General features: G+C 43.9%; 1 protein-coding gene across 16 annotated transcripts in view; it reads left to right on the plus strand.

The window, feature by feature from the left end:
• The first annotated feature begins 529 nt into the window (after positions 1 to 529).
• The window catches only part of ABI2 (abl interactor 2), a 78,127-nt gene continuing 61,827 nt past the window's right edge, over positions 530 to 16,829 (plus strand). For all 16 annotated transcript variants that reach the window (XM_087950010.1, XM_087950074.1, XM_087950021.1 and 13 more), the window contains exon 1: positions 530 to 672. In XM_087950010.1, coding sequence (XP_087806136.1) covers positions 556 to 672 — 117 coding nt within the window. In that variant the 5' untranslated portion in view covers positions 530 to 555. The remainder of the gene's footprint in view (positions 673 to 16,829) is intronic.

A 16,829-nucleotide genomic window follows, 5' to 3' on the forward strand; every position in this document is an offset into this window, starting at 1 on the left:
TTTATGTTAAAAAATTAATACAGTAAAGGACAAAAAGTGAGTCTAGGTACATATGCAGAACTGTGCCAACAATAAAAAGCCTTAAATCTGAATGGGCAAATGTAGTGGGAGACATTCTCTTTTTTTCCTCCAACCTCCTCTCCAGTCACTATACCTAGTGTTGGAGTTTCCTAGTAACTCCAACCCCACTTCCGTCGGGATGTAGGCACCGGAAGTGGGAACAGAAAACGCTGGGCGGTAGGGAATTGCCGAGAAAGGGGGCCCGCGAAGAATTTTCATGGAAAACTTCGGCGCATGCGCAGTTGCCGCGGCTGCTGTTGGTTTACGTCGCGCCTCAGCTGAGAAGCGGGTGGTGGGTGGGAGGTAGAGGGTGAAGTTGAACCCCGCGGCCAGCGGCGGGGGTTAGCGAGCGCTGAGTGAGCGGCGGAGGACGCGGACCTAACTGCTGCAGGCGTTGTGGACAAAAGGCGGGACGCCTGGGTTTTGGGGAGTAGTGGGGGTGGAAAGGAGGGAACAGAAGGGCGGGGCTGAGCGCGCACGCGCGAGGATGTGAAAATGGCGGAGCTGCAGATGCTGCTGGAGGAGGAGATCCCGGGAGGGCGCCGGGCCCTTTTCGACAGCTACACCAACCTCGAACGGGTGGCCGAATACTGCGAGACCAACTACATCCAGGTACGGAGCGGTCGCTGTCTTTCCTAATTGCCCCCTTCGCTGCAACAAAGAGAGAAGGGGTGAACACTATTGAGTGCATGCTCGTATGCATACATACATGCATGCTTGTATGCATGCGTGCCATAGGGAATATCGATGTTCCTCTCCATACCAGGCATCTCAGCTGGCCTTAGAGGCCTCGAAGGAGCTTGGAATGAGAACGAGGGGGAAGTGGAGAAGAGGTGGGTACCCGTTGAACGCCCACGCAAAAAGCCGTTGGGTCTAAGATTTGGTGCCCTTAATCCAGAGATTTCCTTTCAGAAAGATGTATCCTGTACACAGGGAACTCACAGTTAACTGGGATCGTTGAGATATGAAATGTTTCCCATTCTTTAACTGGAATAGTGTGCTATATTTCTGCTTGCTACACCTTGGAAATAAGGGCAAAAGGTGATCTTTGGACTAATAGGTACGGAATTTTTTCAGGCGACAAAAATAAACCCCTGACTCCACGTGTAATGCTACTCCTCGAGCGATATTACATGTACCTTTATTAAGAATTCCTTTTCTCTCCATTTAATAACTACCGTGCTCCATTTAATAACTACTGTGCTCTATTTAATAACTACTGTGCTCCATTTAATAACTACTGTCTTGTAATATTAATGTTGTGTTCCTTACAACAAGGTGTTAATAACAATTCAAAGCTATGGCTTTCAGACTGCCTGATTTGCTAGAATTGTGATTTGGCATCAGTTCTGAATGTGATGTCAAACTGTACTGAGCTTCAATGCTGCTACTGAGACGTGGTAATGAGCTGGCTAGCTGATTTTAATTTTTGCTGATTCTTCAAAGGAAAAAAAAACGTGATTTTCTCCTTCATCAACAAAGCTAAAAACTGACACGATGCTTCAATATTTAAATTGAAATCACAAGGAAATCTTTTTTAGCTTAGAAATTTATATGCATTTTTGTGTTGCTTTTCGTGAAATGGGCAGGTAGATATGATGGATGGGTGGATGGATAGATAGATAGATGATCCTCTAATTGCAACCTCTCTATCTCATTTATAAACAGGGAGTGATCTTAGTATCTTACTAAGTGTGCAGCCTTATTAATATAGCATATGGTAATATAATTTAGTAGCTTTCTGCTTGGTGATTAGAATTTTGTATTTCAAATATTTTTTCAGAGCAGTTAAAACATTATTCTAAGATGTAAAAAACTCAGATTTTGCTGGGGAGACGTAAATTAAGATTTAATTATGGCTTTCTGTTGACGAAGTGTTGAATAATTGAATGCAATGAATTTGCTTCATGGGAGAGTTACGAAATTGCAGTTGCTTTTTGGTTTATTACTTATGAAATTGGTTTAGTTAACTAATGGTATCTAATGTTGAATGTAAAGTTTACATTATCAATTACTTAAACACATCTGGGTCTTAAGGAATAGGCAAAGAAAAGATGAGTAATTCTCTTATGTAATATTTTCTTTTCATCATATCAGTTTTATAACATGCTTCTGATTTGAAGACTAAAATGTATGTGGCACTGATAAAAATTCTGAAGTTTTACAACTTTTCTTTTTTTATGTACAGTGTAAATGGTTTTGGAAGCAAAGCATATCCATAAGTTTCTATTTTCATGCATGTGAATAATGTACATATTTGAAGATCAAAAGAAGAACTGAGAATTTTAAAAAGCACTAAGAAAATGTGCAGTGTGACTTGCTTGTTTTTCCTGAATTGGATATTGAATTATATAATCGGAAAGCTTTTGTACTTACTGTAGTCTGTCATGAGTCTTGTATGACTTAACCATGTTATTGTGAGTTTATAGTCCAAGGCGAACATAAGATTTTTCTTTGTGATACTGTAACATAAAATGAATAAAATATTTTTGCTATGTTGCTTTAAATTGTTGCATGCATTGAGGCTGCAAAAATGGTATTTATTGGTTTTGATTTTAATCATAATGCTTAAAGATGAATTCTGTTAGCTTGACCTGAGGATGATTGGATTTTTGAAAGATTTTGCTGAAATAATATATGCCAAGGGAATCTTTATCAGATTGTTACATTATAAATCTGAAGTATTCCAATAAAAAATATACAATTTAAGGAACAATGGTCAACAAAGAACAATTTGGGATAGCACTTTATATATTAGCCAGCTTTAATGTTAAAATAAATCCTCCCAATTGTTTTTGGGCAAATATTTGTACAAGGGCTCAGTAGATTTCTTTAGATTATTTCTAAATTTCCTGCTGAAAAGCAAGAATGTAGTCTCCACCTTTGTAGCACATTATTTTCAATCTGTTTCAAAGCAACTTCTTTTTTTAAATTCACTCTTCATTTATTTGGTGGAGATTATTTTGTAATTTTTTTGTATACAGAGCTTATGCTGACTTTCTATGAAGTTATTCACTCTCAAATATGCCTGCATGTAACCTACAGAATAACATTCCTCCCTCTTTCCTATGCCCTTTACCATTTCCATATGCTATTGTTGTCACTTGTTGGATACATAGATACTAACTGCTGCCACTCATTGCTTTAATAATATAGAGAGATTATAAATTGGGTTACCAACCTTAATTATACCCCTGTTATATGCAGCATTTCCAGCTGTGGACAATACTAGTCAGTTTTAGCACATTTTAGTGTCTATGTCATAGGTGCAGTCAGAGCTAGTTTTACCCAAGCATGCTCATACTGAATGTACAAGCTTGCATCTTTAACCAGTATATTTCCTTGTAATCTCTTGTTTTCATCTCACAACTGAAAAAGTAAATGCAGTTATTGATATATAGTCTGAGTGCACAGAAAAACTTTAAAGCATATTTTTATTTGTTTCAAAGCCTTTAAATCTATATAAATTAGAAATCTGAAAAATTTTGGCATGCAATTGGCTCATTAATTTGATGAATGACTTTTGAATTTTACTGTATATATTTTAACTTGATTTGATATTTTTAGGATGGTGTTTTGTTGTGAATGATCCAGAAAGCTTTGATAATTGGGCTGTTTATTTATTACAAACAAGTAAATAAAGTGCTGTGTTGTGGAATGAGATCACAATATCACGGTGAAAACATGGATAGTGTTACTGGCATTATTTTACCCTTGTTTTATTAGTTGAATGAAGGATATATTACATATTAATCAAAATAAGTCATAAATTTCAATTTCATCTGTTGTGCATTGACAATAAACGTTTGATTTGAAATGGTTAATATAAGCAGAACCTGGGTTACAAATGAGATCTGTTCTTAAGTCTGTCTTTAAATCAGATTTGCAGATAAGACAGAATACTTACTCGATATCATGATCCTACTTAAAATGTTGACATCATTCTTCTTCTTTGAGCCAACATATTATTGAAGCAATGCAGTGTTTTCACATGTCACAAAACAATGCATGTTTATTATTACGAACCATTTGTATTTGTATTCAGGTATTTTTTAATATAATAGGATTCAGGGCAATCTAAAAGTTGTCCGAAAGTCAGATGTTTTTAACCTGGGGGAGACTGTTATCATGTAATACAGTTCTCTTTTCAAGTGAACAAAATTAAAAAAGTCTGAACCTGGCTTGATGCCATAATTTGTTTTGATTCCTGCTAAAACTTATATTTCAATTTATATCTGAATTTTCTTGTGCAATATTTTCTCAAAGATGGAGTTATATTCTGTGGTTTTTTACTCAAAGCAGTCTTGTTGCATGGTTGCAGGTATACTAAAAATCTTTATAGAGTACACCATCCATTTAATATATTGGTTGGAGGAATGTGAGGTGTTCATTAAATGAGAATATCTTTTAAATATCAATTTATACCATTTGCATCAATTTACATCATTTGTGTAATTATATAATTAACATAAATGGCCTCATTTGTAGTAAAACTTTGATTTAATGGATAAACCCTCATTTTCAAGGCTAAACTGTCAATTTAATAGGGAATAGACATCAAATGGGATAGAGTGTGATCAGAAAAGTTTTCCATTGTATCTGATGTCTGCTAAACCAGCTATTTGGTGGACAAACCTTTGATTTAACACAGGGGTTGCCAACCTTTTAGCGCGATTTTTTCCTGCTAGGCAGTCTGCCCAAATAAGGGAGAGTTGCCTAATCAGAGCAGAGGAATTTTTTGTGGCTGTTTCTACTTCATTGCTGGGCATAGTAGCAAGTAATTTTGGCGGGAGCGCCATTTTGGAGAGCAAAGACTTTTGCAAACGCCCATTATCTCATATATCTGCTTGGCTGTAAACCTAACTCAGCCTGTTCAGATACAAATAGCCACTACCTTTTGAACAAACCTAGGACACCTTTTCTATCCTTTTGCAGGAGTTGCAGCTATAGTCTTTGGAGGCTTTCTCCTTCATTTCCCAACTGGTGATCCCTTGGCCTGACAGATTGCTGCAACTAGCAGACTGCTCAGGAATTTGAATTCCCTTTCCTTGAGTGGGTCACAGATAGCACTCTCACCTGAGATTATTACCACCCATTCATTATAGCATTTATACTCTAGTTATATAGAGTCCTCATAACAACTAGGATTAACATCATCCAGCTAAATAATGGATGATTCCACTGCCACTCTTTCTCCACCTCAGACTTCTGAAACACAGCAGCAGGGTAAGAGCAAACAAACCAGTAAAACCAGGGATTCCGCTAAGGAAGCAGCAGTTAATATTAGAGCCAAGGCCAGAGCAACTAGGAGATCCAAGGCAGAGGAACAAGCTGAACGTAGGCTACACAACGCCTTACTCAAGCAGGTGGAAAAGAACACTAGAGAGCAGGAAAAGTTAATCCAACTTAGTCCTCCTAGGGAAAGTGAGAATCAGACCAGCCAGCCAGTTGTATCACAGGGGGAAGGCTCAGGGACAGAGAACTAGGGGTAGCCAATCAGTAATCCACAGATTGCTGAAATTTCTGGTTGCTCCCATTGGGGAGTTCCTACTCCAATGGTACCTGGTTTCCCACTCTTACCAGTTCCAATGTATCAACAGGCTGGGGTGGGCGGCTTGATACCTAACCCAGCCCTTCAATCAAGTCACTTGCCTCCCCCAAGAACCTATAGAGGTTGATGCCTATAGAGGTGCAACAGTGGGTTACCCAGATGATTAGGCAGGGTCTGATGGGAGGAACGCAACAAACCGTTCTACCCACTCAGGCAGCCGCTAACCCAGTCATCGCTCACTGCAGTAAACGTAACGCCAGACAGCCTTTAAAGCATTCTGCAGTGCTCCAGGATTATTCCCCGGTCTCCTCAGAGGAAGACCAATCCGATTATTCGATTGAGGAAGGGGAGATAGAGGCCCTGTCAGAGGAGGAAACAGAACCCGAAAAATCCGGGTTCAAAGGGCTCTTTAGACCCATTTATTTAAGCCACTGTTGGCCAAGGCCAAGAGTGCCACAAGGTTAGAGCTTAATGCAGAGGCCCCAATTCCCACACACAAGACGGGGGGCAATGAGGCCTTATTTACCGACCCAAAAGAGGAAATGGATGTAATCTCCTTCTAAAAAATCTTTTTTAATATGGTCCAATGACAATTGGACTTCCTAGGGTCTTGTCCTAGCGCTACTGCTTTTGACAAATGTTTCTACAGTGTAGATACTGCATTCACAGAAGCGTTATACCTGCCAGAAGTCGATTAATTGGTTTTGGCACTTGCTGCTTCTTCTTGTACACTGAACAACGCAGATAACGTCCTAAAGAGTGAAGACAAGAAGGCTGACTTAGAGTGGCAAAAGACGCACCAGGCGGCTGCATGGGTGGTCAAAACAGCCACAGCAGCATCCTTCTTCACCAGGGTGTCTTTGATCTGGCTACGGCAGATGCAAGAACAAGTACTGACCAGCAACATCAGAGCACACCAAGATTTCAACAAGGTGATTGCTGCATCTGAGTATACAGCCGATAAGATAAGATAAGATAAGATAAATTTATTGTCATTGTGCTCAGGAACCTGAGAACAACAAAATAAGGTGCTCTTTTGCAGCATACAACTAAACAACACCAAAAGATGTATACAAATAACAATATAAAACAAATTAAAACAAATAACAATTTAAAAACTGTACAACCAGGATATATGTGTTAAGACCACCAGATTCATAACTCTGCATTTAACCTGATCACAGCACTTGGGTAAAAGCTATGTTGAAATCTACTTGTCTTGGCTTTGAACTCAGTTAAATTTGCATCCCGTGCACTATCTTCAGCTGTAGCAGCTTGTCATTTATTGTGGCTCAGATACTGGCAGGTGGACACCAAATGAAAATGGAAACTTGCATCAGCACCGTACAAAGGTGGCAAACTATTTGGTGCCCCGTTAGACCCCATCCTCGTCAAGTCCAGGGACAAATGCAAGATCGTGCCATCAGTCTCAAAGAAAGGAGACTCTAGGTTTTTCCCCTTTTCCCGACGTTCCGTTCGTGCACCCTACTATAGGGCAAAGGGACAATGGACTCAAGGCAGCTTCGGCCAGTGACAATACACGCAACCTGAGCAAGGGGGACGTTACAAGGCAAGATCACAATCACAGGCCAAATGGCCATTTTGAGGGTCCTCCAACAGGCCCTTTTATGAGCAATCCATAGCTCCCCTACAAATGAGCAATCTGTAGCTCCTGTTGGTGGCAGACTCCCCCCCACTAAGATTTTTCATCTGCTGCCCTGTGTCAAATAACACCTCCAGACGAAACCTGATGGAGGAAGCAATCCAACACCTTCTGACAATACAAGAGGCAGAAGTAGTTCTGGAGGAAGAGCAGGGGCATGGATTCTATTCAATGCTATTTGTAGTTTCAAAAGCTTTGGGGATGGGTGGGCTGGAGGGCTATTTTGAACCTCAAAAGACTAAATACCTTTCTGATTTATCACAGGTTCAAGATGCACATGCTCCAATCCATTTTGAAGTGTGTGAGAAAGGGGGACTATTTAACATCAATAGACCTCACAGAGGCGTACTTACATATCCCCACCCTACCAGCCCATTGTCAGCATCTGAGGTTTTGTTATGAGGGCAAACATCTTCAATATAGAGCCTTCCCGTTTGGTCTAGCATCGGCCCCCAGAACATTTGTCAAGATACTGGCAGCCTTGACAGCTCACCTCAGAACTGTACCAATCAGGATATTGGCCTACTTGGATGATATTTTAATTCTGTCGGTTTCCCAAGATCAAGCTGTTCGTGACTTGACGACCACCATGCAGGCCCTAGAGTATCACGGGTTTCTAGTCAACCAGGAGAAAAGCCACTTGGGGCGATAATAGACACGAAGGCTGAAATAGTTTTCCTATCACAGCAATGAAGGGAGGACTTACAAATGTTAACAGGTCATTTCTGTTCCTCCAGGATGGCTTCCCCTGCCCAAATATCTCAACTACTGGGCAAGATGATACCGTGCATTGACGTTCCATGGGCATGCATGCACTCTCAGGTTTTGAAGTGGTTCTTGCTCCCGTATGAGAAAGCTAAGAAAGGAACCTTGCCCATACGAATGAGGTTGCCACCAAAGGTTTTATCATCCTTGTTTTGGTGGACCTCTTCGGCCTTAGACAAGGGGTGCTTGTTTAGAGAGCAGGAATGTATAAGCATAACTACAGACGCCAGGCTGTCAGGATGGGGGACCCCGCTGTCAGGACAAGGTGGCACAGGGCATTTGGACAGTCTCTGACTTAAAACATAACATCAGTTGGCTGGAGTTACGAGCGACCTTTTACGCCTTTAGAAAATTTGAGTCACTAGTCATAGGATAAGATGTGCTCCTTCTGATGGATAATGTGGCCACGAAAGCGCACATCAATCGTCAGTGGGGGGATACACTGCAAAACCTTAATGAAGGGGGCCTTTCGGCTCTGCAAGTTGGCAGAGGCAAGCCTAGTATCTATCAAGGCTGAGCATATCTCAGGGACACTGAATGTCAGAGCAGATTGGTTGAGCAGGTCCACAATAGATCACTCAGAGTGGACCTTGCACCCTCTTTTTTTCAAGGAGATCTCCAACAGATTTGGGCTGCCCTTAGTGGATCTCTTTGCATCTGAAACCAATAATCAATTGCCTCATTTCTTCTCTAGGTTCCCAGCACAGGGGGCAGAGGGAGTCAATGCCCTCCGCTGCCAGTGGCTGAAGGGACTCCTTTATGCCTTCCCTCTGTTACCCTTCATTCCAGCAGTCATCAAGAAGACCTTGCAACAGGAGGCCGAGATTCTCCTTGTAGCTCCATACTGGCCCAGGAGGCCATGGTTCGTGGACCTGGTCAGTCTATCAGTGTCACCCTTGTGGAGGATCCCCCCGACAGGATCTCTCTCAGCCAGGGGCCAATACAACACCCAGAGCTACAGTGGCTCCAATTGACTGCCTGGCATTTGAGAGGCGAATGCTGAAGGGGGCTAATCTTTCAAGTCATCAAGCCATGCAGGCAGACAGATGACCATCGACCATTCGAATTTATGAAACCACTTGGAGGGCCTTCTGTACATGGAGCACGGGAAGGAATGTCAACCCCACCAAGGCTTCCATCACCCACGTGTTAGAGTTTTTGCAGAATGGATTTGACAGAGGCCTGGCTCCCGCAAAACTGAGAAGGCAAGTGGCAGCATTATTTTAGTACTGTCCTTTAGCAACCTGGATTCATTAGCACAGAATGCACTGATACGTCGATTCCTTAAAGGAACATCAAATTTAAGACCGGAGGTGGTACATAGATTCCCCACATGGAATCTCTCCAAGGTGCTTCAAGCACTTACAGTTCCACCCTTTGAGCCCTTGAGAACTGTCGCCCTACAATACCTATCCTATAAAGTGACTTTCCTGGTGGTGATTGCATCAGCCAGGAGGATATTGGAGTTGGTGGCTGTTAGTCAGAGACGACCTCTGTATCTTCCATAATGATCGCGTAGTTCTGCAATTGGACCTGACCTTTAACCCTAAGGTATTGATCCTAATTAACAACGTGGTAGCCAAAGCACATGTCAATCGCCAAGGAGGGACACATTCCGGATCCCTCATGACCAAAGCAGAACAATTGGGAATCTGGGCAGAAGCTCACCTATTGTCCATCAAGGCGGAGCACATATCGGGGACAACAAATGCAAAGGCAGATTACCTGAGTAAAACCAGGGTGGACAACTCCGAGTGGTGTCTCCATCTGGATCTCTTCAGGGAAATGTCTCAGAAATTTGGGAGGCCAGTATTGGACCTGCTTGCCACTCCGACATATGCCAACTTCCTGACGCCAGGTGCAGAAGGGGTCAACGCTCTTTGCAGCCGCTGGCCCAAGGGCCTACCATATACTCCTTCCCTCCTCTTCCCCTCATCCCGGGGGTAATATGGAAAGTGCTACTAGAACAGGCAGAAATCCTTTTCATTGCTCCCCATTGGCCAGAAGGTCCTTGTATGCAGACCTAGTAAGCTGTCAGTGTCCTGTCCGTGGAGGATTCCTCAGGACAGGATCTGTATCAGCCAGGGGGTCTTGGAACACCTGGAGCCCCAGTGGCTCCAACTGGCCGCCTGGCACTAGAGAGGAGGACCTTGAGGAAGGATAACTTTTCAAGAAAGGTGATCAAGACAATACAAGCTTCCAGGAGACCTTCCACGAACAGAATGTATGGAAAGCGTTCTGTAAGTGGTGTATCAACAAATACATAAATCCCACTATGGCTTCTATACCACAGATCCTGGACTTTTTGCAGGATGGACTCAACAAAGGTTTCTCTCTTAGTACAATACGTGCACAGGTAGCCACCCTGTCCACGGTGCTGCACTATGGAAAGCGGGACTCCCTAGCCCACCATCTGCATCTTCATCAAGGGAGCTGTCAATCTCAAACCACTGGTAATTCACAGGTACCTTCCTGGGACCTGTCTAAAGTCCTGCAGGCCCTCACTCTAGCACCATTTGAACCTCTATAATCTATAAGTCTGTGCTACCTAACAATCAAAGTTGCCTTGCCATCACCTCGGCCAGGCGCATATTGGAGTTGGCAGCTCTTTCTGTCAGAGAAGACCTCTGCACCTTCCACACAAACAGGGTAGTTCTGCACCTGGATCCCTCCTTCATCTCTAAGTTCAACTCCTGCTTTCATAGGGCTCAGGAAATCATCCTACCTAACTTCTGCCCTACTCCATCTCATGATATGGAGCACAGATGGCACAAACTGGATGTAAGGAGGGCGCTCCACAGATATATCAAAAGAACATTGACGTATCACAAAACTGAAGCCCTGTTTGTCTCATTTCAACTGTCTTCCATGGGTACCAAAGTGTCAGCCTTCAGGATCTACTGCTTTGCATCTTTCCTACTGCCTTGCATCTTTTGGCTGCCATAAGTAACGGGGGGAGGAGGGGAGATATTGTCTGGGAAGAGAGCTGGAGGTGTTAGATTCTTGTGCTGTGTAAATGAAGAGTGGGAGGGAGTATAAGTTCCTGCTTTTAGGTTTCTATTTCTCACTTAGCTTTCTTTTCTCTGCGCAGCTGCAAACCTTTATCAAAATATGCCAAGGTCAATGGACAGAGACCTCATCACCACCTGAAGATGTCCACATGATCATATTCAGAACTTTTAATTGGAAGAATCTTTTGAACTATGGGGGGTGGGAACAACTTCATCATTTTGTATATGTGATCTGCGCGCCTAAATTCTCAGATTCAGAATCCTACTTGATGCTACCACTTCATTTTTCAGTAAAAGAATTCTTTTCTCTAATATATGGAGTCTAAGGATTTTTTTCTTGGATTTTGAATGGAGCACAAACTGACATTATTCTGAATCTCATCACCAGCCCATCCGGAGAAAATATCCAGTTTTCTTCCGAGGGGGTTTGATGTCATGTCATCTTCAGCTAGTGATCAGGAGGATCCAGGAGCTGGGGGGGGGCAATCTTTGCTGATACCGGAGGTGCCAGCAGCTGAATTGCTAGCGGACCTTACCCTGGAAGATGTTCCAGCTGAGAAACCCAGATGGTCGTTGGGGGTTGGCTGGAAAGACCCCGAAGATCCCCCCGCTCCTGGAATCACCATTACCCAAAGGCGTGGGAGAGAGGAGCCATGGCAAGAGAAGGAAAGGAGAGAATTATTACTGGATCAAGCCAGGCATCTCCTTAATGAGGCATTTGGACAACCCCACGCCGCATCAAGGTATGAAGGGGAAGGGGGAGCAAGTTCAGCCAGAAGCAGCCAAGCTGCCCCCACCCCCATAATTCAGCCTGCGCCAGCGCAGCAACCAGCTGCAGCCCCAGGGCCCCCAGCAGGAGGTGTGATCCCTAGAAGACGCAGAGCTCCCAAGCTGCCTCCGTTAGAAGTGAAATTTGGGGGAAATCCCAAAGACTTGGGTTTCTTCCTAGCACAAGTTTGGAGCTATATGGAAGAATACGGGGAAGAGTTCACCTCAGAAGCAGCCAAAGTTAGATGTAGCTGCAGAGTGGATGGTGACTTTGTATAATGATAACTCCCCCCAACTGCTGAACTATAACGTATTCATGACTGCGCTGCGGGCAAGATTTGAGGATCCACTGGCGGAGCAAAAGGCCAGGATCAGGATGAAAACCATGAATCAAGGGAGGAGGTCAGTGGCCGACTACACCCAAGAGTTTAGACAGCTGGCGTGCCATATCCGAGGCTGGTCCCAGGGAGCCCTGATAGAAGCTTTCAAAGATGGTCTAAATGAAGACGTATACCAGATGTGTATTTCCAGAAGGGACCCCAATGATCTGCAGCTGTGGTACTTGCTGGCAGAAGAAGTGGAAATAGATTTGACCCGAAGCAGACGCAGGGGGGGCTCTGGGTGGAGCAAGCCGTCCCCCCCCCCACGCTTCCAAGAGGCTCCAAAGCCTCCGAAGGGAGGAGTGATGGCAAGACCCAAATCCACTGCCTGTTTTCGATGTGGGAAGGAGGGCCACCGGATTGCGGATTGCAGGGTCAAGCTGGATCCAAAGGGGGCACAGAGAGGAGGGAGGAAACCTGAAAACCCCCCAGCCAAGCCCCGCGAAACCGTGCTAAAGACGGGGGAGGTTGTAGAGGTCGCCCCTCCGGCAGGAGAGGAGCTGGGACCTCCGACCTTCCTTGAAGAGAGTGAATCTGACTCGGAAGACGACTTCCTGGTAAGTCCAAATAAGGGCCCTATGACCATTCCAGTAAAATTAAGGGTACCCACTTCAGGGACCGAAGGGGAGATGCTAGCCTTGCTAGACTCTGGGTGCATGAGATGTGTAATCAACATGAAAGTAGTTGAGGAAATGGGCATCAGACTGAGAACTTTAGAAACGCCCATAGCCTTTTGCCAATTGGATGGATCAGTGGCGGGAGGTTGCCCTGCATGCTTCATAATGGAACCCCTAGAGATGACCATGGGAGAGCATAAAGAGACTTTGTGTTTTATTGTGGCCCCTGGAATGGAGCAACCGTTAATACTGGGATTGCCCTGGCTCCGCAAGTGGAATCCCCATGTGAACTGGAGGAAAGGGTCGTTGCGCATACGCACCAATCAGCGACCGGAAAGGGAGGGGCGATCCCAGCAGAAGCATCAGAATCCGGTTGAGCTAGCCTCCACAGGTACCGAGAACTTGGAGGAGGAGAAAATTCCGAAAGAATATTGGGACTTAAAAGAAGTGTTCAGCAAAAAGGCTTCGGATGAGCTTCCCCCTCATCGGTCAACAGATTGTAGTATTGAAATTTTGCCTGGGGTGACGCTCCCGAAACCGAAGCTATATTCGATGACACCACGGGAATTGGAAGAGTTGAGATCGTTTATCGATAAAAATTTGAAACGTGGTTTCATCCAACCTGCTAGACCTCGGGTGGCGGCCCCAGTGCTGTTCTGTGAAAAGAAAGATGGCTCCAAGCGTTTGGTAGTCAACTATAGAAACCTGAATGCAATTTCCGTGGAAAACGTGTACCCCCTCCCCCTGATGAAGGACATGCTAGCCCACCTGGCTAAAGGGAAAATTTTCACGAAATTGGACTTGAGAGAAGCGTATTACCGAATCCGAATTAAAGAAGGAGATGAGTGGAAAACCGCTTTTAACTGCCCGATGGGTTTTTTCCAGTTCAATGTTCTTCCCTTTGGCCTACAGGGGGCTCCAGCCGTATTCATGCAGATGATCAATCAGGTGCTATACGAACATTTATACAAGGGGTTTTTGGTTTACCTTGATGACATCCTTATTTACACGGAAACTTGGGATGAACATGTGAAACTGATGCGTTCAGTGCTACAGAAGCTGCGAGCCGCTAAACTGTATGCTAACCTGGCCAAATGTGAGTTCCATCAAGAGAAAATCAACTATTTGGGGTATCGCATTTCACACGAGGGCATTGAAATGGATCCAGGGAAGGTGCGGGCTGTGTTGGAATGGGCCCCACCTCGTACCCGAAAACAACTTCAAAGCTTCTTGGGATTTGCCAACTTTTACCAGCAATTCATCCCGTCTTTTGCTAAGATAGCAATGCCTATCACCAATCTCTTAGAAACTAAGGGGGAGGCGAAACCAAAGCCTAGCAAGCCGCTGGAGTGGTCCATGGAATGCCAAGTCGCCTTTGAAAAGCTGAAGCGACTGTTCGTTGCAGAACCAGTGCTAAAGCACCCGGACATGGATGCCCCTTTCATGATCCAAGCCGATGCGAGTGATGTGGCTGTTGGAGCGGTCTTACTTCAAATCAATGAGAAGGAAACCCTACAACCCTGAGCCTACACCTCCCGTAAACTAACTGAAACCGAAAGGAGGTGGGCTGTCTGGGAAAAGGAAGCTTTTGCAGTTCGCTGGGTGCTATTAACATAGAGACATTTCTTGGAAGGAGCAAAACACCCGTTTGAGGTATGGACTGACCATAAGAATTTGGAGGCCTTAAAAACGCCTCGAAAACTGTCTCCTAAACAAGTTAGGTGGGCCCAGTATTTTAAGCGTTTCAACTTTTCACTGAAGTACATCCCGGGGGGGAGGAATTTTATGGCGGATGCTTTATCTAGACTGCCTCAATATAACAGTGTTCGTCAGGAAGTGATACGGCCGATTGTTTCAACCAAACAGCTAGCCGCCTCGGTGGTCACTAGAGCGCAGAAGAAGAAACAAGTGGATTTATCGAGTGATTTGACGGCGCAATTAAAGGAGGCCCTAAAATTGGATGAATGGTTCCTGGCTCATTCGAATAACTGTACAATTAGAGATGGTTTGGTCTGGATGGGAGCAAAGTTGTATGTACCAGAGACATTGAGAAGCCAAATATTGCAACAAGCCCATGACTCTAAAGCGGCTGGTCACTTTGGATTCGTGAAAACGTTACACCTCGTTAAGCGACAATTCTGGTGGCCTACGTTGAAGAAGGACATTGAAGCTTATGTGTCTAGCTGTTCAGTTTGCGCCTCAGCAAAAAGGCCACCTGGTAAGGCAGCAGGGCTGTTACAAAATGTTGCTAGGCCAACGGCTCCATGGAAGGAAATCTCTATGGACTTTATAGTAGAGTTACCTGAGAGCACCGGAAACACGGTTATTTGGGTAGTGACCGATTTGTTTTCCAAACAAGCGCATTTCATACCTTGCTCTAAGATCCCCTCTGCAAAGTCATTAGCTAAACTGTTTATACTACATATTTATAGACTGCATGGTGTTCCTGAACGTATAATTTCTGACCGAGGGGTTCAATTCACCTCAAACTTTTGGAGGGAGTTCCTGAAGTTAATAGGCTCTGCCCAGGGCTTAAGCTCCGCCCATCATCCCCAAACCAATGGGGCCTGTGAGAGAACTAACAGTGTTAGAACAATACCTCAGATGTTACATAAAATCAACAGGATAATTGGGCTGACTTATTGCCATTTGCCGAAGTGGCATACAACAATTCTGTTCATAGTAGTACTGGGTTCACCCCCTTTAAAGTGGCGTCAGGACAAGACTTTGTACCCATACCCGAGCTTCCTCGTGAAAGACCTAACATCCAGTCGCTAGACGAATGGATATCTCAACTCCAACTTAACTGGCCAGTTGCCCGTAAAGCATTAGATGACGCACATCAATCTCATAAGAAGTTTGTAGATAAAAAGAGAACTCCACAGAAGTCCTATCAAGTGGGTGACAAAGTTTTCCCGTCCACCAAATACTTACAAACCACTCAAAAGTCGAAGAAACTCGGTCCTAAATATGTAGGTCCTTTCACGATTGAACGGATTGTAAATCCTGTGACAGTCCAATTGTCATTACCAAAAACTTCGACAAATTCATCTGGTTTTCCATGTTAGCTTGTTGAAACCTGAACACACTTCTGGTCTGAGACCAACCCAGACTGATCCTCCTATACCCTTGCTGATTGAAGGTGAACAACATTTTGAAGTTAAAGAAATTTTGGACTCTCGAAAATGGAGGGGTCGCGTCCAATACCTCGTAGCTTGGAAACATTTCCCATCTTCCCAAGCTGAGTGGGTTAATGAGAAGGATGTTAGAGCCCCTAGGCTTGTTAAGCCTGGATTCCCCAATGGGTGTTAAGGAAAACAAACTAAACAGAACGTGCAGCGAAGTCAGATAGGAAGACAGGTAAATGTGTGAGATAAGTTTTCTAGTTAACACGCAGTAAAAATACAGATACGCTTGTGCTATCAAAAATATAGTTTATTCCATTTAAGAATTATAGCATAGTCAAACAAACGGTCCATTAGTCATATATCAATTTCAGTCAAGTCTTGTCAGGGATACTCTATTTGCAAAGTCCGTGTTGAATAGCCAATGTCAGTACACTTACAATAAATCAGTCCAATCTTATCTTCTCTCCGTTGAGAAAAATCAACACTCCTACAAGAACGTAGTCATCAATCCATCCAGTAATTAGGGATCAGTAAGCCAGAGAGAGAGAGAGAGCTGCATTTGCCTCGCTTCATATATAGTGCTTTTACAACCACACTCTTAATTACATTCTTGCTGTTAAAGTTACACACACTTTAACTAACAAATCATGATACCATATTTATTATTTTTACCCAAACCAGTTAGGGTAAACAATGTTATCCCTAACATGGCTGATCAAAGACTTTCGCACAAAGTATCCTGATAAACCCTAGAAATGTATTTGGTTATTAATCAGTATCTTTTATGTTGTTCTCTCTTGCAGGACTAACGTCTTTTTTCTAGGAGGGCCGAATGTCAGCCTTCAAGATCTGCTTTGCATCTTTCCTACTGCCTTGCATTTTTGGC

Source organism: Notechis scutatus, chromosome 1 (genome assembly GCF_049901735.1).
Source record: "Notechis scutatus isolate UNSWTSFEM ecotype Mainland chromosome 1, rNotScu1.2, whole genome shotgun sequence".
NCBI lineage: Eukaryota > Metazoa > Chordata > Lepidosauria > Squamata > Elapidae > Notechis > Notechis scutatus.